This window comes from Salvelinus alpinus, chromosome 6 (assembly GCF_045679555.1).
Source record: "Salvelinus alpinus chromosome 6, SLU_Salpinus.1, whole genome shotgun sequence".
In the NCBI taxonomy this organism is placed as follows: Eukaryota; Metazoa; Chordata; class Actinopteri; order Salmoniformes; family Salmonidae; genus Salvelinus; species Salvelinus alpinus.
In genome coordinates, this window is record NC_092091.1 from 69,130,688 (window position 1) to 69,153,288 (window position 22,601).

General features: G+C 46.9%; 1 protein-coding gene across 3 annotated transcripts in view; it reads right to left on the reverse strand.

Moving 5' to 3' along the window:
• cntln (centlein, centrosomal protein) overlaps positions 1 to 22,601 on the reverse strand; it is a 148,044-nt gene that overhangs the window by 114,832 nt on the left and 10,611 nt on the right. For all 3 annotated transcript variants that reach the window (XM_071407647.1, XM_071407646.1, XM_071407648.1), the window contains 5 exons: positions 17,629 to 17,787; positions 15,075 to 15,208; positions 14,037 to 14,199; positions 9,519 to 9,752; positions 334 to 486 (listed from right to left, as the gene is read on the reverse strand). In XM_071407647.1, coding sequence (XP_071263748.1) covers positions 334 to 486; positions 9,519 to 9,752; positions 14,037 to 14,199; positions 15,075 to 15,208; positions 17,629 to 17,787 — 843 coding nt within the window. The remainder of the gene's footprint in view (positions 1 to 333; positions 487 to 9,518; positions 9,753 to 14,036; positions 14,200 to 15,074; positions 15,209 to 17,628; positions 17,788 to 22,601) is intronic.

The window sequence follows — 22,601 nt, forward strand, 5'->3', positions numbered from 1 at the left end:
CCAGTGCCTGAGCCCCAGGCATGCATGAAACCCGCAGCACACGCCGGCCCGGGCCCAGCCAGCCACGGCAGGAGAGGTGGGGTGGAGGGAGGTGGGGGGGCAGGACTACGGCTGCCAGAGAATGGATCAAATTAATCACATGATTCCCATGAATCGCTGTAGCTTGCCCTTGTCTCCCCAGTAGCCGTCTCCTACCGGACTGGGGTGAGTCTCTGAGGTGACTGGGGTAGTGTGTGTGTGTGTGTGTGTGTGTGTGTGTGTGTGTGTGTGTGTGTGTGTGTGTGTGTGTGTGTGTGTGTGTGTGTGTGTGTGTGTGTATAGTAGCTGACCCACCTGCCGTCTCCCAGTGTGTTGGCCTCTGGAGGGGCTGAGGGACAGCGATGTGTCTGGGGACCCCGGGGGCTCCTGTGGGACAGGTCTACAGGTTGAGGCTGGGGCCTCCTCTCCACTGGGTTCCTGATCTGGAGAGTCATACAGAGTCTGCTCCTGTAAAAGGCCAAGCACATCCACATGATCCACCGCACTAGACCCAGATATCCAGACAAGGTGACAAGAAAAACAGTAATTTACAATAGCATTACTGTATTACTGTATCCGCTACGGGTCCGCGGTCAAACGACCACCCCTCATCACTGTCAAACGCTCCCTAAAACACTTCTGCGAGCAGGCCTTTCTAATTGACCTGGCCCGGGTATCCTGGAAGGATATTGACCTCATCCCGTCAGTTGAGGATGCCTGGTCATTCTTTAAAAGTAACTTCTTCACCATCTTAGATAAGCATGCCCCGTTCAAAAAATGCAGAACTAAGAACAGATATAGCCCTTGGTTCACTCCAGACCTGACTGCCCTCGACCAGCACAAAAACATCCTGTGGCGGACTGCAATAGCATCGAATAGTCCCCGCGATATGCAACTGTTCAGGGAAGTCAGGAACCAATACACGCAGTCAGTCAGGAAAGCAAAGGCTAGCTTTTTCAAGCAGAAATTTGCATCCTGTAGCTCTAACTCCAAAAAGTTCTGGGACACTGTAAAGTCCATGGAGAACAAGAGCACCTCCTCCCAGCTGCCCACTGCACTGAGGCTAGGTAACACGGTCACCACCGATAAATCCATGATAATCGAAAACTTCAACAAGCATTTCTCAACGACTGGCCATGCCTTCCACCTGGCTACTTCAACCTCGGCCAACAGCTCCCCCCCCCCCCCCCCCCCGCAGCTACTCGCCCATGTGTCCCCAGCTTCTCCTTTACCCAAATCCAGATAGCAGATGTTCTGAAAGAGCTGCAAAACCTGGACCCGCCCGCCTGACTAGCATCACCACCCTGGACGGTTCCGACCTAGAATATGTGGACATCTATAAATACCTAGGTGTCTGGCTAGACTGTAAACTCTCCTTCCAGACTCATATTAAACATCTCCAATCCAAAATCAAATCAAGAATTGGCTTTCTATTTCGCAACAAAGCCTCCTTCACTCACGCCGCCAAACTTACCCTAGTAAAACTGACTATCCTACCGATCCTCGACTTCGGCGATGTCATCTACAAAATAGCTTCCAATACTCTACTCAGCAAACTAGATGCAGTTTATCATAGTGCCATCTGTTTTGTTACTAAAACACCTTATACCACCCACCACTGCGACCTGTATGCTCTAGTCGGCTGTCCCTCGCTACATATTCGTCGCCAGACCCACTGGCTCCAGGTCATCTATAAGTCCATGCTAGGTAAAGCTCCGCCTTATCTCAGCTCACTGGTCACGATAACAACACCCACCCGTAGCACGCGCTCCAGCAGGTATATCTCACTGATCATCCGAAAAGCCAACACCTCATTTGGCCGCCTTTCCTTCCAGTTCTCTGCTGCCTGTGACTGGAACGAATTGCAAAAATCGCTGAAGTTGGAGACTTTTATTTCCCTCACCAACTTTAAACATCTGCTATCTGAGCAGCTAACCGATCGCTGCAGCTGTACATAGTCCATCTGTAAACAGCCCACCCAATTTACCTACCTCAACCCCTTACTGTTTTTATTTATTTACTTTTCTGCTCTTTTGCACACCAGTATCTCTACTTGCACATGATCATCTGATGACTTATCACTCCAGTGTTAATCTGCTAAATTGTAATTATTCGCTCCTATGGCCTATAATTGCCTTCCTCCTCATGCCTTTTGCACACAATGTATATAGACAAATGTTTTATTTAATTTTTTATTGACTTGTTTATTGTTTACTCCATGTGTAACTCTGTGTTGTTGTCTGTTCACACTGATATGCTTTATCTTGGCCAGGTCGCAGTTGTAAATGAGAACTTGTTCTCAACTAGCCTACCTGGTTAAATAAAGGTGAAATAAAAAGAAACATTTTTAAAAAATTACAGACTACGTAGGAGGCCCCAGCAGCGCTGCACGCCTCTGGGAAATGACAAAGGTGAAAGTTGTATTTTGGGAACCAATTATTATTATTTATATATAGATATATATTTTTAAATGGGATCCAATTAAACCATTCCAGCTTATAGGCCTTGATTTGAAACAAACGTATCCAAACTAATCCTCAACTAAACCCTGATCTTAGACTTGAGCCTGACCTTGTACCTGTACCTAAAGCTTGATGGTTGCGCAGTAAACATCCAGACGCATGTAAGCTGGGAACGGGAAGCTCCAACGAGGAGGGGACAGCTGTCTAAACTCAACTCCAGGCGTGAGAGACGTTCCCTATCAAGGACCTATCTATTTATCATCACATACCAGCCCAGTCAATTAACGCTCCCCAACACACCACGGCAACCCGCCACACATCCCCCCCCACACCACAGGACCACCGAAACAAAGCAGGGAGACAAGGGCGAACGGGAGTGTCTGTGAGCGTGTGCAGGAGGCTAGGAGGCCAGGCCCCACGGCCGTCCAGAGAGGATGATGGATGGACAGACGCCACTGGCCAGATTGTCCCCTTAGTGTGATGGGAGAGGGAGGGGAGGAAGGGGGGGCTCAGACTTATTATTGGGGTGAGAAGGGTGACATTGAGGAACATGTTCATAATATAGACGTTTAGAGAAGCCCATCTATACACACACGCTTGTTTATTCAAAGTGTTTGTACCGGTCCCTGTCCCTATTCAAATAACAAAATAAGCATACGCTGCAGGCCCAACTACGTTGCCAGTACTTCTAGAAGTGTACAAGGTAAGCTGTAACTGTAGCTACTGTAACATCAATACTTCCTGTTACCTAACAGGGTACTGTAATCCAGTTCTTTATGTGACCTCAAAGAAAGCCTTATCTTGTCCCCACTTTTCTCCTCGTCATGTGTTTTACCTCATATGGCCAGTGTGTGTGTGTGTGGGGAGATAAGGACAGTCCTCGGGGGCAGTGGTTTATATGCAGAGCCTGCCTGGGCTTTCTTTCTCATACACAATTAATGATGAGGAACATGGCCTTAACATAACAGGCAGGTGGAACACACACACACACACACACACACACACACACACACACACACACACACACACACACACACACACACACACACACACACACACACACACACACACACACACACGCACACGCACACACGCACACGCACACGCACACACGCACAGCCTTAACATATGCAACCATACTGTGCATTGCCACCTCTCCCCTCATCCTTGACGACCCTGTATAAAAAGGTGAGCAGTAAATAATGCATTGCGCTAGCCCGAGAGTGATATACCTACCACTTCCTTCTATACCAGGCGCTAACACACACGCCACATTCCATGATAGCGTATAAAAACGGCAGACTGACAAGTAGGGCCTTGGCACCTGTGTGTGTGTGTGTGTGTGTGTGTTTTCTAGGATCACAGGTAATGAAAGAAACAACACTAGCGCTGTCATCACCTCTCGATGTTTCCTGATCCCATCATCAGGAGTAGCAGCCTTGTTGCGAGTCGCTTGGCATCTGGGTGTGACCTTGTTAACTGTCGGGGTAATTCACTTTAACCAACGGGGAGAGGGGATGATAAATTATTAGCGGTGGAAGATTTTGTTCACATTTTATTAAATTGGCCTGTCAGAAGGGGTCGGCCAAATTATCTGGGGCCTCGTTTATTGGAGGCCGGCCATATTGCTACATCTGTTACAATTATTTATCATTTCTAGCTCAGTCGGACGGAGGGAAAAAAAGAAGAAGAACAACCAACCAGTTTTTTCGGTCGGCATCGGCCACGTAAAGCAATTTACAAATTATCTGATGAGGGACTGTTTTAGTTCTTCCTCCCTCGTTTTCTAAGCCAAAGCAGAAGAGAACGGGGGAGGGAGGGATGAGAGGAGGGAGGGAGGGGGAGAGAGGGAAGAGAAAAAAAGAGAGAGAGAGAGAGGCGCGCTGTAATTACCGAACACGATTAGGTTCTTCTGGGAACTTATCTGGCGCTCGTGGCCCTGGTAAGATGCGGCAGGAACATATGGAGGAGGCTTGTGATTGTGCTCCCTGAAGCTCGTGACCCGTCTGCTGCTGAGCCCTTCAGCTGAATTTAAATGAGCAGTGCCATGGCTAATGTTCTACACATGCACCATTTATGCCACAAAACAAATCTGATCACTGTTAATTATGGAGCAGCTATAACCAGGGCAGGCCCTACCTCACATCTGTGGCAACGCCGGGGTCTCTCTGCCTGTGTCTCCGATGCTGTTGGAGAGGTAGGCTAGGGTACCGCATGGACGGAACGGGGAGTTGGGGGGTACTAGAGGGCGCATGGGGGTGTGTTTGTGTAACCCCCCAGTTCAGATGCAGTGGGCTGTGTTAGTCTGGATGGTGGCTCCTGAGTGGAAGTGGGTTGTGCTGGAGGACCTAATGGAAGGACAAGACAGGGGCAGTATGTGTGTGTGTGTGTGTGTGTGTGTGTGTGTGTGTGTGTGTGTGTGTGTGTGTGTGTGTGTGTGTGTGTGTGTGCGCTGCTGGGTCCTCCCACACAGTCTGTCTGACCTGTGTGCCTGCAGCACATGGCTGTGGTTGGTTAATGAGGAGAGCTGCAGTACACAGGGCTGCCTTCTAATGAGACCACTTGAGCTATTAAATCACAACACTGGAGTCCATGTTGAGTCCATGTCATTACTGTCTCAGGTCTAATATATGGGCTCTCATCTGCTGCCAGACAGAGAGCCCTGACTCTGGGTGGTTCACAAGAGCGTGGCACTAGCAACGCCAGGGTCGTGGGTTCGATTCCCACGGGGTTCGCACACAGTACAAATAAATTCATTATGACACAAAGAATGAAGTCGAAGTCATTAAATGATGGTGAAAATGGAAAAACATGTGTCTATTTAAATGAAGGTAGCTTTACCGTAGGTTGCAACAAAATGGCTTTCAGTCCACAACTGGCAAAAGTTTCCCTCTATTGCTCTGCCTTCCATTAGGCTCCACTTTCCACTTCATCATTTTTGGGGTGTTTTGATGTAAATCGATTCTGTTACGTTTCAAAATTCCAACCCGACATCACGGCTTCTTCCATCAATCTGCTTTTGTAGCATTACGATTTCATAGATCCTATCTGAGAACCAACTATTAATGCTTTCCCCCTTTCTCCACCATCACTAACCATCTAAACATGAAAAAAACACACACAACTTCCATTCTTCACTAGGTCTATAACTCCACAGGATCCAGGGGTGTGTCATGTATGATGATGATGATGATGATGATGATGCTGATCAAAAGAAGCACCTCTCCTCATCCAAACCTGACCCTGGCGGAACAGAGCGGCGGGCGAGTGGGGAGAGATACTTGAATTATACATCTGACAGACAGCGCCTGATTCACTAACACTAAACAAGGATTAGATGGAGCCAGATGTTATAGGAAGAGCCATGGCTGTATAGCTGAGGGACAGGTGGGAAGTATCCAGTCAACTAAAGTACCTTTAATTTAGCGAGAAGAAAATAGGAGAATAAGAAAGAGAGAAAAGTGTTGTTAAAAGTGTTGTCTCGGTGACTGGATTTCAAAGTTTCATTTAGCATTTCATTATGTTAGCGCCGGTCTATGTGTTGATGTGGTACAGTCACACATACTAGGACCCTCCTGCTTCCCATCAGTGTTTCTGATGAAGAACAAAAAAGGATGCTAGCACCCTATTCCCTTTAGAGTGGCAACAAGTAGTGCACTACATGAGAATAGGGGGCCGAGTTCCAAGTTGACGAAAAGGACAATAGGTGTCCTCCTAAAATCCCCCTCTTCAACCTAGCCCCAACTTCATTGGACTGACTGAGAGCCTCATCTTCACACATCCTTCATTTCCAACGCTGATGAGGGGCTTCGCTAGTGAGCTCTGCTTTGAACGGCTGCCCACACAATTAAGAAGTCACTGTTCATTTAGATGGCTGTCCAGAAAAGCCTGAGGTCTGCTTTGTATTCTCATGTTGGTTCTACTAATCACTGCTTTACTGTAGCCAGCCAGAGAAACAGTAGCTAGCTACCCTGTGTGCAATGCGGTGACAGTATGGGCTGATTGGGCTACGGCTACAAAACTCTGCTGGTGGCCACTGATCACTTGTGGGGGTTTCCCCAGTCTCCTTGGTTGCGGTGGCAGCCGCCAATCTGGCAACCGCTCGATCCAACCTGGCAACCCATCATCCAGGCTGGTGTGTGGCTGAGCTGAGTCACCTGGGCTGCTGGGTTGTCAGACCACAGCCAGGACCTTCAGGCTGAATAGAAGAACAGGGCACAGGGCCATCTGCTATACTCTATGGAGACCTGTCTCGGTCTGTCTGCAGTGTACTCACTGACTCACATAAAGACACAAAGGCATCCAACTATCTAGATGAATGGCTAGCAAGGAACTAGCAAGCTCGTTGTGAGAAACTCTCACAAGGATACAACTATGGTACGAGAGGAAGTTTTAGTAGGATCACCGGCCCGTTCCTTCAAAACAAATGGAGATCAATCAAAAGGAGATGTATCGAAAAAATGGAAATTAGATTTCACCTACTTCTCTCTTCCCAACTCCAAATCATTAACACAACTTTCACCTGAATTCTGCATTCCAGTACAAATGTGTAGATGAGGGTACCAGAGTAGAGTACAGTAGCTATAGAAACTAGACAAGATTGAAGTCAAGATTGACATAGTCTGACTACTAGACAGACTGATTCCTATTCAGACTTGACCTGCTTCAGTCTAAGTCCCAGAGGCAGCATTGAGTGGGCTGTAAAGCGTTAACTCCACTTCAGACATGGAGACAGAAGACAGACAGTAGTTCTCTAGCAGAGCATGGCAACATAACACACAATGGGTGTTTTTTCACCTACTGCACCCCCTTCCTCCTGCCTTCCTCTCCCTCCCTCCCGCATGCCTTCCTCTCCCTCCCTCCCTCCCTCCCTCCCTCCCTCCCTCCCTCCCTCCCTCCCTCCCTCCCTCCCTCCCTCCCTCCCTCCCTCCAAGAAAGTAGTGTTCAAAGCCGTCGCTCTTCCCCCTCTTTCCCCGTATTCAAATGAGTGTGGCGCTAGCTACGTCTCCCCCCGCCCGGCGCTCCCCCAGCGATCAGCACTTTGATCATCTCCAACAGGTAACTTCCAAACATTTCAAATTCAAATAAATCTCCGGCTAACAACTGGTGCATTAGAATTTAACAGGTGTTCTGCGAGAGGAAGTCGTTATGGAATTTGCTTTTTACGCTGGAATACACACACGCCCTGTCAGTGCAATTATAGCCTGGGAAACGGAGAGGCCTCTCCCTCCTGACTGGCTGTGATACCTTGGGACGATAATCTGATCTGTTCACTTTGATGTCAGCAGGTAAGGAAAGTTAAGAGACAAAGCAGCCCAGGCACCGGCTACATGTGCTCTGGGTAAACACAATTTAATATTGATGCCACGCATCGGTTTTTATGCATAAGGATGCCCGAAAAATATGTGATCTGAGTTTCTTATGATGGAGGATTGATGGATGGATGGATGGATGGACGGATGGATGCTTACTGGGGTGGAAGACTGAGAGACAGGGGTGTCTGCCTTGTATTGGCAGGGTCAGAAAGAACACACACACACACACAAAAAGACTTGTAACACACACGTGCAAAAACACTCAGTTCTAAACATGCACACCGGCCTGGATCGCGTCTCCTCTAGAACGTAGTATTAATTACTGGGGTAACACTGCATAGCTGGACTTAATTGCTCGCTAATTGATCCATTTATATTTCAGCATTCATTCGGCTGAATTAACAGGGTTAAGTGAGACAGAGGCAATTGTAACTCACTTAACATTTGCACTGATATCTTTTGACTTCCTGTCCGGGGCGATGCTATCTGGAGGATTACCACCCGTCAAATTAGACAAACACAATCAATTTGTAAAGCGGCGAATAGCAAACCGTTCTGCACGGTGTAACACTGCTCAGATCAGCACCTGTATGTATAACATATCTCAGGGTAGGAGGGCTGGTCTAGGATCAGTTTTACCTTTAGATTACAAATCAATAAGATTACATGGCCAGGGTGGACCTGATCCTAGATCAGCAATACGACAGCCTGATATTGTCTTGCTACTGTTGGGGATCTATGGACCGTGACTGACCATGTGTGGTCTAACCAATAGGGAGGATGACTGATAAACGCATCATTAAAAGATATTAAGCGCTACTTTGGTTGATGGAGCTGGACCGACAGACAGACACCATCTTGTTACTCTCTACCCTCTGGGTGGGAGTTGAGAAAGGGGGGAGAGCTGACACCATCACTACTCAACACCATTACCCATCTCCAATTAAACCTGGGCCTCCACAGACGGAGGGGAACGGCAAAATGGATGCTGCTTCTATGATTCTATCACCTGAAGAGAATTTTTAATTGAGTCCCAGTCTAGATAGAGAGACATTGGTGGGAGGGGAGAGGGAGAGAGACATTGGTGGGAGGGGAGGGGAGAGAGAGAGAGAGAGAGAGAGAGAGAGAGAGAGAGAGAGAGAGAGAGAGAGAGAGAGAGAGAGAGAGAGAGAGCCCCAAGAGAGGAGAGATGAGAAATCTACATGAAAGACACTGACATTGGGCTTGAACAGAAATGGGAAGATCAGAAGATCAAGGGTGGGCTGGAGACATGATATCAAGCCAAGCGCCTGATAAGCATCTCTCTGTCTCTAAAGACCACCCCCACAACGGTCTATGGTGGGCATATCACCACCCACACACTCCTGCCAGGCCGGACAATAATTACACACTGGTTGAGTGTCAGGGGGTCGGAGGTTAGACGTATGTCTATATCAAGGGTGGTGTAAGTGCTGGACCATTATAAACAACTTAGACGTGACATGGGTCAAAACAAACATTCATTATTTCATCAGGCAGTACTTCAAGTGTGAAAGTGCGTGCAATAACACACACACACAGATCTGTCTGCCTGTCTGCAATGAAAAACTTCTGCAGTAGACAATATGGACACTCAGTTCACTGCCTCTGGCTGTGCAGCACTCTCAATATAATCCCTGAGATAGGAAAAGTGTGACGCAAAATGTCTTCAACTTGCCTCTAGCTCAAACCTCCGACAGCTCACCTCAAAGTGTTTAGAGTTGGTCTGCCTGGCTGGGGGACCGGCTGGGGCCATGGTCTGTGGAAGCTGCTGCTGGTTGTGTGTCTGCTGTTGTTGTTGTTGCTGTAGCTGGCCTTGGAGCTGCACAATCTGCTGTTCCTTCTGGCCCAGCTGGGTTGTCAGGGCGACGTGACTCTGGCACAGCCGGCCCTCGTTGGATTTGAGCGCCAGGTAACATATGCTCAGCTCGTTGTAGAGCTGTGGTCACAAGTAGAGGAGAGGGAGAGAAAAAAGAAACAGTCATCACATCGAGTGCTGACGGGACAGAGAGTCGTGACAACGATTGTTCTCCTATTTCCATGGAGAAGACGAGAGGACAGATGCTATGATCATCTGGAAGGAGGGAGGGAGAGAGAGAAGGAAAAGGGGGGTGGAGGAGAAAGTGGGAGAGTAGTGGAATGTGTAAAAGCAAGCCCCTGACTGGACAGATCTTTTAGTCATGTTTGTCCCACCACCTCTCCACACAGAACTCCTGTTACAGACAGGGCTTACAGTGAGTGGCTTGGCAACCATGAGATCAGCACAACGTTGAACATCTGAAGAGAGAACACGTTTACTGCCTCACTGTAATGCCACTGTAAAGACAACACATTGTCAGCTTGCCTTATGGTGATGTGGTTTTGGGGGGGTGGTGATGTGGTTTTGGGGGGTTGGTGATGTGGTTTTGGGGGGTGGTGATGTGGTTTTGGGGGGGTGGTGATGTGGTTTTGGGGGGTTGGTGGGGCGGTGATGTGGTTTTGGTGATGTGGTGATGTGGTTTGGGGGGGTGGTGATGTGGTTTTGGGGGGTTGGTGATGTGGTTTTGGGGGGTGGTGATGTGGTTTTGGGGGGTTGGTGATGTGGTTTTGGGGGGTGGTGATGTGGTTTTGGGGGGGTGGTGATGTGGTTTTGGGGGGTGGTGATGTGGTTTTGGGGGGTGGTGATGTGGTTTTGGGGGGGTGGTGATGTGGTTTTGGGGGGTTGGTGATGTGGTTTTGGGGGGTGGTGATGTGGTTTTGGGGGGTTGGTGATGTGGTTTTGGGGGGTTGGTGATGTGGTTTTGGGGGGTGGTGATGTGGTTTTGGGGGGTTGGTGATGTGGTTTTGGGGGGTGGTGATGTGGTTTTGGGGGGTTGGTGATGTGGTTTTTCGTGATTTCATGGTGATTTTACTGATAGGAGCTGGTGTCTCGGTTGTGGTCATGTTTGTTAGAGTGTTAGGGAGACTGGTTGAGTGTGATGTCGTGTGGTACTGTATGTTTTTATTTATTTATAATTTTTTTTGCATTTTACTCCCTTTTTCGTGGTATCCAATTGTTAGTAGCTACTATCTTGTCTCATCGCTACAACTCCCGAACGGGCTCGGGAGAGACGAAGGTCGAAAGCCATGCGTCCTCCGAAACACAACCCAACCAAGCCGCACTGCTTCTTAACACAGCGCATCCAACCCGGAAGCCAGCCGCACCAATGTGTCGGGGGAAACACCGTGCACCTAGCGACCTGGTCAGCGTGCACTGCGCCCGGCCCGCCACAGGAGTCACTAGTGCGCGATGAGACAAGGATATCCCTACCGGCCAAACCCTCCCTAACCCAGACGACGCTAGGCCAATTGTGCGTCGCCCCACGGACCTCCCGGTCGCGGGAGCCCTAGACCACTGCGCCACCCGGGAGGCCCCGGTAGTGTATGGTTGAGTGTGATGTCGTGTGGTAGTGTATGGTTGAGTGTGATGTCGTGTGGTAGTGTATGGTTGAGTGTGATGTCGTGTGGTGGTGTATGGTTGAGTGTGATGTCGTGTGGTGGTGTATGGTTGAGTGTGATGTCGTGTGGTAGTGTATGGTTGAGCGTGATGTCGTGTGGTGGTGTATGGTTGAGTGTGATGTCGTGTGGTAGTGTATGGTTGAGTGTGATGTCGTGTGGTGGTGTATGGTTGAGTGTGATGTCGTGTGGTGGTGTATGGTTGAGTGTGATGTCGTGTGGTAGTGTATGGTTGAGCGTGATGTCGTGTGGTGGTGTATGGTTGAGTGTGATGTCGTGTGGTGGTGTATGGTTGAGTGTGATGTCGTGTGGTAGTGTATGGTTGAGTGTGATGTCGTGTGGTAGTGTATGGTTGTGTATGGTTGAGTGTGATGTCGTGTGGTAGTGTATGGTTGAGTGTGATGTCGTGTGGTAGTGTATGGTTGAGTGTGATGTCGTGTGGTAGTGTATGGTTGAGTGTGATGTCGTGTGGTGGTGTATGGTTGAGTGTGATGTCGTGTGGTGGTGTATGGTTGAGTGTGATGTCGTGTGGTAGTGTATGGTTGAGTGTGATGTCGTGTGGTAGTGTATGGTTGAGTGTGATGTCGTGTGGTGGTGTATGGTTGAGTGTGATGTCGTGTGGTGGTGTATGGTTGAGTGTGATGTTGTGTGGTAGTGTATGGTTGAGTGTGATGTCGTGTGGTGGTGTATGGTTGAGCGTGATGTCGTGTGGTGGTGTATGGTTGAGTGTGATGTCGTGTGGTAGTGTATGGTTGAGTGTGATGTCGTGTGGTAGTGTATGGTTGAGTGTGATGTCGTGTGGTAGTGTATGGTTGTGTATGGTTGAGCGTGATGTGGTGTGGTGGTGTATGGTTGAGTGTGATGTCGTGTGGTGGTGTATGGTTGAGTGTGATGTCGTGTGGTGGTGTATGGTTGAGTGTGATGTCGTGTGGTGGTGTATGGTTGAGTGTGATGTCGTGTGGTGGTGTATGGTTGAGTGTGATGTCGTGTGGTAGTGTATGGTTGAGCGTGATGTCGTGCGGTGAAGTAATATATATATTGTAGAAAGAGGAGGAAGGGAAGCGCTACTAAGGTACACTATAGTATATTTTGGTAGATAGAAGGTGCTCTTTACAGGACTCCCTGACGAAGGCCATGCAGCCGAAACGAGTCGGTTTTTAAACAACTTTGTTTCTATTGAACATGCCATACTAATAAAGGCATTTTAATTAATTATATGAAGAGTGCCTTGGTCCTCCTTTCTTTTTGATGACCAATATATATATTGTATTGGTATTATATTGGTATTTGTGTTAGTACTGTGTGTTAGTACTGTGTGCTATGGGTAGAGTGTGTTAGTACTGTGTGTTAGTATTGTGTGTTAGTACTGTGTGTTAGTACTGTGTGCTATGGGTAGAGTGTGTGAGTACTGTGTGTTAGTACTGTGTGCTATGGGTAGAGTGTATTAGTACTGTGTGCTATGGGTAGAGTGTGTTAGTACTGTGTGTTAGTACTGTGTGCTATGGGTAGAGTGTATTAGTACTGTGTGCTATGGGTAGAGTGTGTTAGTACTGTGTGTTAGTACTGTGTGCTATGGGTAGAGTGTATTAGTACTGTGTGCTATGGGTAGAGTGTTAGTACTGTGTGTTAGTACTGTGTGCTATGGGTAGTGTGTGTTAGTACTGTGTGTTAGTACTGTGTGTTAGTACTGTGTGCTATGGGTAGAGTGTATTAGTACTGTGTGCTATGGGTAGTGTGTGTTAGTACTGTGTGTTAGTACTGTGTGCTATGGGTAGAGTGTGTTAGTACTGTGTGTTAGTACTGTGTGTTAGTACTGTGTGCTATGGGTAGAGTGTGTTAGTACTGTGTGCTATGGGTAGAGTGTATTAGTACTGTGTGCTATGGGTAGAGTGTGTTAGTACTGTGTGCTATGGGTAGTGTGTTAGCACTGTGTGCTATGGGTAGAGTGTGTTAGTACTGTGTGCTATGGGTAGAGGGTGTTAGTACTGTGTGTCAGTACTGTGTGCTATGGGTAGAGTGTGTTAGTACTGTGTGCTATGGGTAGTGTGTGTTAGTACTGTGTGTCAGTACTGTGTGCTATGGGTAGAGTGTGTTAGTACTGTGTGCTATGGGTAGTGTGTGTTAGTATTGTGTGTTAGTACTGTGTATTAGTACAGTGTGCTATGGGTAGAGTGTGTTAGTACTGTGTGTTAGTACTGTGTGTTAGTACTGTGTGCTATGGGTAGAGTGTGTTAGTACTGTGTGCTATGGGTAGAGTGTGTTAGTACTGTGTGCTATGGGTAGAGTGTGTTAGCACTGTGTGCTATGGGTAGAGTGTGTTAGTATTGTGTGCTATGGGTAGAGTGTGTTAGCACTGTGTGCTATGGGTAGAGTGTGTTAGTACTGTGTGCTATGGGTAGTGTGTGTTAGTACTGTGTGTTAGTACTGTGTATTAGTACGGTGTGCTATGGGTAGAGTGTGTTAGTACTGTGTGTTAGTACTGTGTGTTAGTACTGTGTGTTAGTACTGTGTGTTATGGGTAGAGTGTGTTAGTACTGTGTGTTAGTACTGTGTGTTATGGGTAGAGTGTATTAGTACTGTGTTAGTACTGTGTGTTATGGGTAGAGTGTATTAGTACTGTGTGCTATGGGTAGTTGTTACCTTCTAATAGCAGGTGGTGTCTGTTGTGTGAGCCTCTTCCTGGTTACAGAGGAATCTGGGTATTGTAGTGTAAATGAATAGAGTGGTAATATATAGTATAGTTAGTCACCTTCTGATAAGAGCTGGTGTCTGCAGTGTGAGCCTCTTCCTGGTTGCGTAAGACGCTCTGTGTGTCCAGGTTGAGTCCCTCTAGCTGCTGGATGAGCTGGGCCTGCTCTGCTGCATGTTCACTACTCTGTCTGTACAGGGCCTGCACCTCCTGCAGCTCACGCCTGCGTAGAAACACACACACACAAATCAACATCAAATACCTACTATACAAACGTATTCAAAATATTAATAATTCTTGACCTATCTGTGGCATAATGATACAAGACGTTACAAGACAATCTTACTAAAGTACAATGACATCTTCAATCACTTATAACACACAGAGCGTTTCCCTGAGCCGGATGTGACTGGCTGACATCTCTCAGTGACACCACGCTAAGACACAGAGTAGTTAAAAAAGGTGAGATTACCCACAAAGGCTCCTGGGTTTTCACCGTTTTATCATATTGACTAAAGCTTAGCCAAAGCCTGCACCATTTCCCCTCCTCTCTCCCTGACTCTGCCTCTCCAAAGCTCTCCAAAGCACATCTGGTATGCAGGGCTTATCAACTGGTTCTAGACGAGGATGTGTGTGTCGCCTCGGAGCCTCGGGGTGGAGAGACGGCTAGAGCCTCTCGCACACACTGAGCAGTTGGGCGCACACACACACACACACACACACACACACACACACACACACACTACTCTAAACGGGTTTAACTGAGACTGTAGTGGATAATGAAAGCCACATAAAAGTAAATCTAATTTAGCAAGATTATAAATTGATATGGCACATATTTTAATTGAGGGTCATTTCACTGTACAATTTATACTTAAAAGGTATACAAAAACAACATGACAGACCAATTTGAATGCATGAGAAATATTGCCTGTGACATTTACTTCATTGTGCATTGTATCCATGACGATGCCAAATCACAGATGTCATGGCACATCGCACAGCAGTTTACATTTATTTTTAATGCAAGGTGTCCAAGAGTGACCTGAAAGGCGTCTGTCACATACAATGTATTTTTATAATGTTTTATTATCTGACCCGAGCTGGGTGACGTGTTGGTCCCTCTGTGCCACCTCCTTCTGCCTGGAGGAGAGGAGGTCTGCCAGGCTGCTGCACTGGGCCTGAAGGTCTGCCACCTGCCGCTGGGCATCGCTCAGATCACCCTCCATCTCCTGCCATGGTGGAGGACAAGAAGAGGACTATCAGTCAATCAATCAACTAATCAATCAAATGTACTTATGTCTGTTTACAGCAACAGTTGTCACAAAAACATGCTGTAAAGTCCACAGACCACAGGTGTCAAACTCAGTCCACGGACGGCCGAGTGTCTGTGGGTTTTCGCTCCTCCATTGTACTTGATTGAGGAATTAAGGTCACTGATTAGTAAGGAACTCCCCTCACCTGGGTGTCTAGGTCTTCACTGAAAGGAAAAACCAAAAACCAGCAGACACTAGGCCCTCCGGGGAATGAGTTTTACACCCCTGGTCTAGAGGAAGCTGCACGACTCTGTTTTGTGTTTGTTCAACAGATGACTATGACCGTTTGTATTCCTCAGTGGATTTGGTAAAGGCTTGGTGTTCCTGTTTCCAAATGAGTTTCAGAACGGCGTAGATGTGCTAATACAAAAGTCCACGTGAAAACAACGGCCAGAGGCCAGGACACAGTGTATGACCCGTCTCTGCCCTGACGGAGTCCTCTACGACGTTACCTGTTGATGTTGTGTTGCTGGACTCCACTAATGGCCAAACAACTCCTACCATTAAGAGGCAGAGAGATAAGAGGTCTGAGAGTGTCTGAACACTGAGGGTCATCTTAAAACTTCACAAGAGACTCTCTCATTTTAACGAGAGGCTACAATTACAGCGGGGCAGACCCGGCCGCCTGGCATCAAACACACAGGGGGCATCGGGACAAGTTTGACTGTAATTAAAAACTGCTTCAATCACCGACGCCGGTGAAATTAACTGTGAAATTAATGGCCGCAATTGAATGGCAGCAAATTAGCCACCGTGAAAGATGGCGCTAAGGATGGAGAGATAACACTACTAGTACATAAACAAAATCAGTGCATAGTTGGGACTTGTTGTAACTTTTTAATGTTCCAATCTTGAACAGACTTATGGTTGTAAATTGGTGTGGAATCCTTGTGCATTCCATGTGTTCCATCCATCTCTCAGAGTTGCATGGTATTAAAGCCTGATCAGGAGCAGAGCCAGGTGTCTGTCTGTCTGTGTCTGCTGATGTGATTGATGTGCATAGTGAAGTTGTTACTAGGGCCCTGTCATAATTACACCCTGGCCCTGACTTATTCAAAGCCATCTATTTCTCTCCTCCTTCCCTCCCTCTCTGCATGTCTCGCTCTCTGTCTGCCTGTCTCTCTCTCTCTGTCTGTGTCTCTCTCTCTGTCTGTGTCTCTGTCTGCCTGCCTGTCTCTCTGTCTGTCTGTTTGCCTGACTCTCTGTCTGATTGCCTGTCTTTCTGTCTGTCTGTTTGCCTGTCTCTCTGTCTGCCTGTCTCGCTCTCTATCCTCTCTGTCTGCCTGTCTCTCTCTCTGTCTGCCTGTCTCTCTCTGTCTGTCTGCCTGTCTCTCTCTGTCTGTCTGCCTGTCTCTCTCTGTCTGTCTGCCTGTCTCTCTATGTCTGTCTACCTGTCTCTCTATGTCTGTCTACCTGTCTCTGTCTGTCTACCTGTCTCTCTCTCTGTCTGCCTGTCTCTCTCTCTGTCTGTCTGTTGCTCAGGCACTTGACTGGATGAGCGCTGATGAGAAATGACTGTTGGCTCGTACTGAGAAGAGTTGTGCTGTGTGCGTCAGTGCTGTGCGTGCGTGCGTGCGTGCGTGCGTGTTCGAGCCTCTGTGCTGTGTGCGTCCATGGAGCCCCCCCCCCCCCCCTACTATTGATGGGCAGTTGTGTTCTGTTCCAAGAGGGGAGTGGGACGGGTAGTGGTGGTAGTGGCTCCTGTGGGTTGACACTGATTGGTTGTCTGACTGTTTGAACAACATGTGTCCAGCGTGCTGCTGTGGTGATTCTTTTGTTGCGAGGCTGATTAGAGTGAGAGAGTAAAGTTGATACATAATAATGAGGAGGGGGAGAGATGCATATCCCTGATTCTGCTAATAAGCTACACGAATAAGGAGAGGACTGAAACACTACAGTCGTCCAGTGATCACATCGGGGGACTTGGTCGGGGCTCGGCTTCTTCTTTTCCTCACCAGACGAGACTTGGGTCCAAAATGTTAAAAGTAATTATTTCTCCCACCCTCGGAACAGGGCCATCAATATTTAAAATGTGTGCTTTGAGAGAGGAATTATTTGACATTCATATATTGAGGAGGGAGAAAGAAGGAGGTTCAAGGTGTGTAGAAGAAACGGAACCCTTCCTGTGTGTGTGTGTGTGTGTGTGTGTGTGTGTGTGTGTGTGTGTGTGTGTGTGTGTGTGTGTGTGTGTGTGTGTGTGTGTGTGTGTGTGTGTGTGTGTGTGTGTGTGTGTGTGTGTGTGTGTGTGTGTGTGTGTGTGTGTGTGTGTGTGTGTGTGTGTGCACATGGGTTGGTCCCCGGTTCCCCCCTCCACATGGCATCTCTCTGTGTGTTACCTTGACTTTGGCGTCCGCGGCGTCTCTCTCCTCTCCGTGCCTCCTCTCCTGCCTCTCTGCCTGCTCCAGGTCACCTCGCAGGGCAGAGCAGCAAGACTCTAATTCCTCCTTCTCCTCCTCCAGGGCCTCTTCTCTCCTCCTCCTCTCCTCCTTCACATCCTGAACGAAGAAGAGGGGGGGCAGGAGTCACAGGGCCAGATAAACAACACCGACGGATGAAGAGAGGGAGCGAAGGAGAGAGAGGGAAAGAGAGAGGAGAAAAAAAGTAGCATGGTGTTTTGAGGAGGATGAGATGGGATGAATATGTAGAATGTAAAGTCAGTGCTATTCTGTGCTTGGTTTGGGCCTCCGCTGCTCAGCTCCACTGTGGCCCCCCCATGTGGCTCTCACGCATGTCTGATTGACAAGGTCACCTGTGCTGTGAGGCTGTGAGGGCCGGGGCTCACTCTGAGGCAGGTAACAGGGGCCACGCAGCTTCTCCCTTTAATGACAGGCCTCCTAATGAGAACACACTTCACTACAACATCCATTACATCTGATCCCAGCCTCCTTTGATGCTTCCCCCGCTCTAGGAGTTGGATTTTATGTTTTATTTTATCAGCGAGACCCCGCAATGCAAAGACGTATCCGCGGACCTCGAGATCACTCCTTTATTAATGAATCATAGCCTGGGTCCCATCAGGGCCGTAATTAGGGATAAGCCACATCATCACACGCCTTACTTTCACTCCCTCCATGGTCGATCATTAAGTATTTATCTATAGGCAAGTTATCGACTTCTCTCTCCCTCGCTATCTCTGGCTTTTCAGCAGTCTCAGTCTGCTCAAACCCCTCAGTTTGGATACATGTCAGAGAGAGAGATGAACCGATGAGAGAGAGAGAGAGAGAGAGAGAGAGAGAGAGAGAGAGAGAGAGAGAGAGAAAGAGAGAGAGAGAGAGAGAGATTAACCGATGAGAGAGAGAGAGAGAGAGAGAGAGAGAGAGAAAGAGAGAGATGAACCGATGAGAGAGAGAGCGAGAGAGAGAGAGAGAGATGAACCGATGAGAGAGAGAGCGAGAGAGAGAGAGAGAGAGAGAGAGAGAGAGAGAGAGAGAGAGAGAGAGAGAGAGAGAGAGAGACACTCGCCCAAGCCAACGGCATGTACCAGATGCTCAGCAGGCTCTGCTCACACTTACTGGCCTGAGGCCAAACCACACGGCCAACAACATTGGACACTTTATGGAACAAAAAGCCTTCACTATATCATCCTGGAATATCCAAGGCCTGAGGTCATCTGCCTTTGGCCTAAAGAGCAGGAACACGGACTTCACCAAAGAAATCGGTAATGCAGACATTGTCATCCTGCAAGAAACATGGTATAGCGGAGACGGACCCACTGGTTGCCCTCTAGGTTACAGAGAGCTGGTAGTCCCATCCACCAAACTACCAGGTGTGAAACAGGGAAGGGACTCAGGGGGAATGCTAATTTGGTATAGAGCAGACCTAACTCACTCCATTAAATTAATCAAAACAGGAACATTTTACATTTGGCTAGAAATTCAAAAGGAAATTATCTTAACAGAGAAAAATGTCCTCCTGTGTGCTACCTATATCCCCCCACTAGAATCCCCATACTTTAATAAAGACAGCTTCTCCATCCTGGAGGGGGAAATCAATCATTTCCAGGCCCAGGGACATGTATTAGTCTGTGGCGACCTAAATGCCAGAACTGGACAAGAACCTGACACCCTCAGCACACAGGGGGACAAACACCTGCCTGCAGGTGACAGCATTCCCTCCCCCATATGCCCCCCTAGGCACAACTATGACAACATAACCAACAAAAACGGGTCACAACTCCTGCAGCTCTGTCGCACGCTGGGTATGTACATAGTCAATGGTAGGCTTCGAGGGGACTCCTATGGTAGGTTCACCTATAGCTCATCTCTTGGCAGTAGCACTGTAGACTACTTTATCACTGACCTCAACCCAGAGTCTCTCAGAGCGTTCACAGTCAGCCCACTGACACCCCTATCAGACCACAGCAAAATCACAGTCTACTTGAACAGAGCAATACTCAATCATGAGGCATCAAAGCCAAAGGAACTGAGTAACATTAAGAAATGAAATAGATGGAAGGAATGCAGTTTAGAAACCTACCAAAAAACAATTAGGCAACAGCAAATTCAATCCCTTTTAGACAACTTCCTGGGTAAAATGTTCCACTGCAATAGTGAAGGTGTAAACTTGGCAGTAGAAAATCTTAACAGTATATTTGACCTCTCAGCTTCCCTATCAAATCTAAAAATCTCAAATAGAAAACCGAAGAAAATGAACAACAATGACAAATGGTTTGATAAAGAATGCAAAAATCTAAGAAATAAATTGAGGAACCTGTCCAACCAAAAACATAGAGACCCGGAAAACCTGAGTCTACGCCTTCACTATGGCGAATCACTAAAACAATACAGAAATACACTACGGAAAAAGAAGGAACAGCACGTCAGAAATCAGCTCAATGTAATTGAAGACTCCATAGACTCTAACCAATTCTGGGAAAATTGGAAAACACTAAACAAACAACAACACGAAGAATTATCTATCCAAAATGGAGATGTATGGGTAAACCACTTCTCCAATCTTTTTGGCTCTATAACAAAGAATAAAGAACAAAAACATATACATGACCAAATACAAATCCTAGAATCAACTATTAAAGACTACCAGAACCCATTGGATTCTCCAATTACCTTGAATGAGTTACAGGACAAAATAAAAACCCTCAAACCCAAAAAGGCCTGTGGTGTTGATGGTATCCTTAATGAAATGATCAAATATACAGACAACAAATTCCAATTGGCTATACTAAAACTCTTTAACATCGTCCTTAGCTCTGGCATCTTCCCCAATATTTGGAACCAAGGACTGATCACCCCAATCCACAAAAGTGGAGACAAATTTGACCCCAATAACTACCGTGGAATATGCGTCAACAGTAACCTTGGGAAAATACTCTGCATTATCATTAACAGCAGACTCGTACATTTCCTCAATGAAAACAATGTACTGAGCAAATGTCAAATTGGCTTTTTACCAAATTACCGTACAACAGACCATGTATTCACCCTACACACCCTAATTGACAACCAAACAAACCAAAACAAAGGCAAAGTCTTCTCATGCTTTGTTGATTTCAAAAAAGCCTTCGACTCAATTTGGCATGAGGGTCTGCTATACAAATTGATGGAAAGTGGTGTTGGGGGTAAAACATACGACATTATAAAATCCATGTACACAAACAACAAGTGTGCGGTTAAAATTGGCAAAAAACACACACATTTCTTCACACAGGGTCGTGGGGTGAGACAGGGATGCAGCTTAAGCCCCACCCTCTTCAACATATATATCAACGAATTGGCGCGGGCACTAGAACAGTCTGCAGCACCCGGTCTCACCCTACTAGAATCCGAAGTCAAATGTCTACTGTTTGCTGATGATCTGGTGCTTCTGTCACCAACCAAGGAGGGCCTACAGCAGCACCTAGATCTTCTGCACAGATTCTGTCAGACCTGGGCCCTGACAGTAAATCTCAGTAAGACCAAAATAATGGTGTTCCAAAAAAGGTCCAGTCACCAGGACCACAAATTCCATCTAGACACCGTTGCCCTAGAGCACACAAAAAACTATACATACCTCGGCCTAAACATCAGCACCACAGGTAACTTCCACAAAGCTGTGAACGATCTGAGAGACAAGGCAAGAAGGGCCTTCTATGCCATCAAAAGGAACATAAATTTCAACATACCAATTAGGATCTGGCTAAAAATACTTGAATCAGTCATAGAGCCCATTGCCCTTTATGGTTGTGAGGTCTGGGGTCCGCTCACCAACCAAGATTTCACAAAATGGGACAAACACCAAATTGAGACTCTGCATGCAGAATTCTGCAAAAATATCCTCCGTGTACAACGTAGAACACCAAATAATGCATGCAGAGCAGAATTAGGCCGATACCCACTAATTATCAAAATCCAGAAAAGAGCCGTTAAATTCTACAACCACCTAAAAGGAAGCGATTCCCAAACCTTCCATAACAAAGCCATCACCTACAGAGAGATGAACCTGGAGAAGAGTCCCCTAAGCAAGCTGGTCCTAGGGCTCTGTTCACAAACACAAACACACCCCACAGAGCCCCAGGACAACAGCACAATTAGACCCAGCCAAATCATGAGAAAACAAAAAGATAATTACTTGACACATTGGAAAGAATTAACAAAAAAACAGAGCAAACTAGAATGCTATTTGGCCCTAAACAGAGAGTACACAGTGGCAGAATACCTGACCACTGTGACTGACCCAAACTTAAGGAAAGCTTTGACTATGTACAGACTCAGTGAGCATAGCCTTGCTATTGAGAAAGGCCGCCGTAGGCAGACATGGCTCTCAAGAGAAGACAGGCTATGTGCACACTGCCCACAAAATGAGGTGGAAACTGAGCTGCACTTCCTAACCTCCTGCCCAATGTATGACCATATTAGAGAGACATATTTCCCTCAGATTACACAGATCCACAAAGAATTCGAAAACAAATCCAATTTTGATAAACTCCCATATCTACTGGGTGAAATTCCACAGTGTGCCATCACAGCAGCAAGATTTGTGACCTGTTGCCACAAGAAAAGGGCAACCAGTGAAGAACAAACACCACTGTAAATACAACCCATATTTATGTTTATTTATTTTAACTTGTGTGCTTTAACCATTTGTACATTGTTACAACACTGCATATATATAATATGACATTTGTAATGTCTTTATTGTTTTGAAACTTCTGTATGTGTAATGTTTACTGTTCATTTTTATTGTTTATTTGACTTTTGTATATTACCTACCTCACTTGCTTTGGCAATGTTAACACATGTTTCCCATGCCAATAAAGCCCCTTGAATTGAATTGAATTGAATTGAGAGAGAGAGAGAGAGATAAAGAGAGA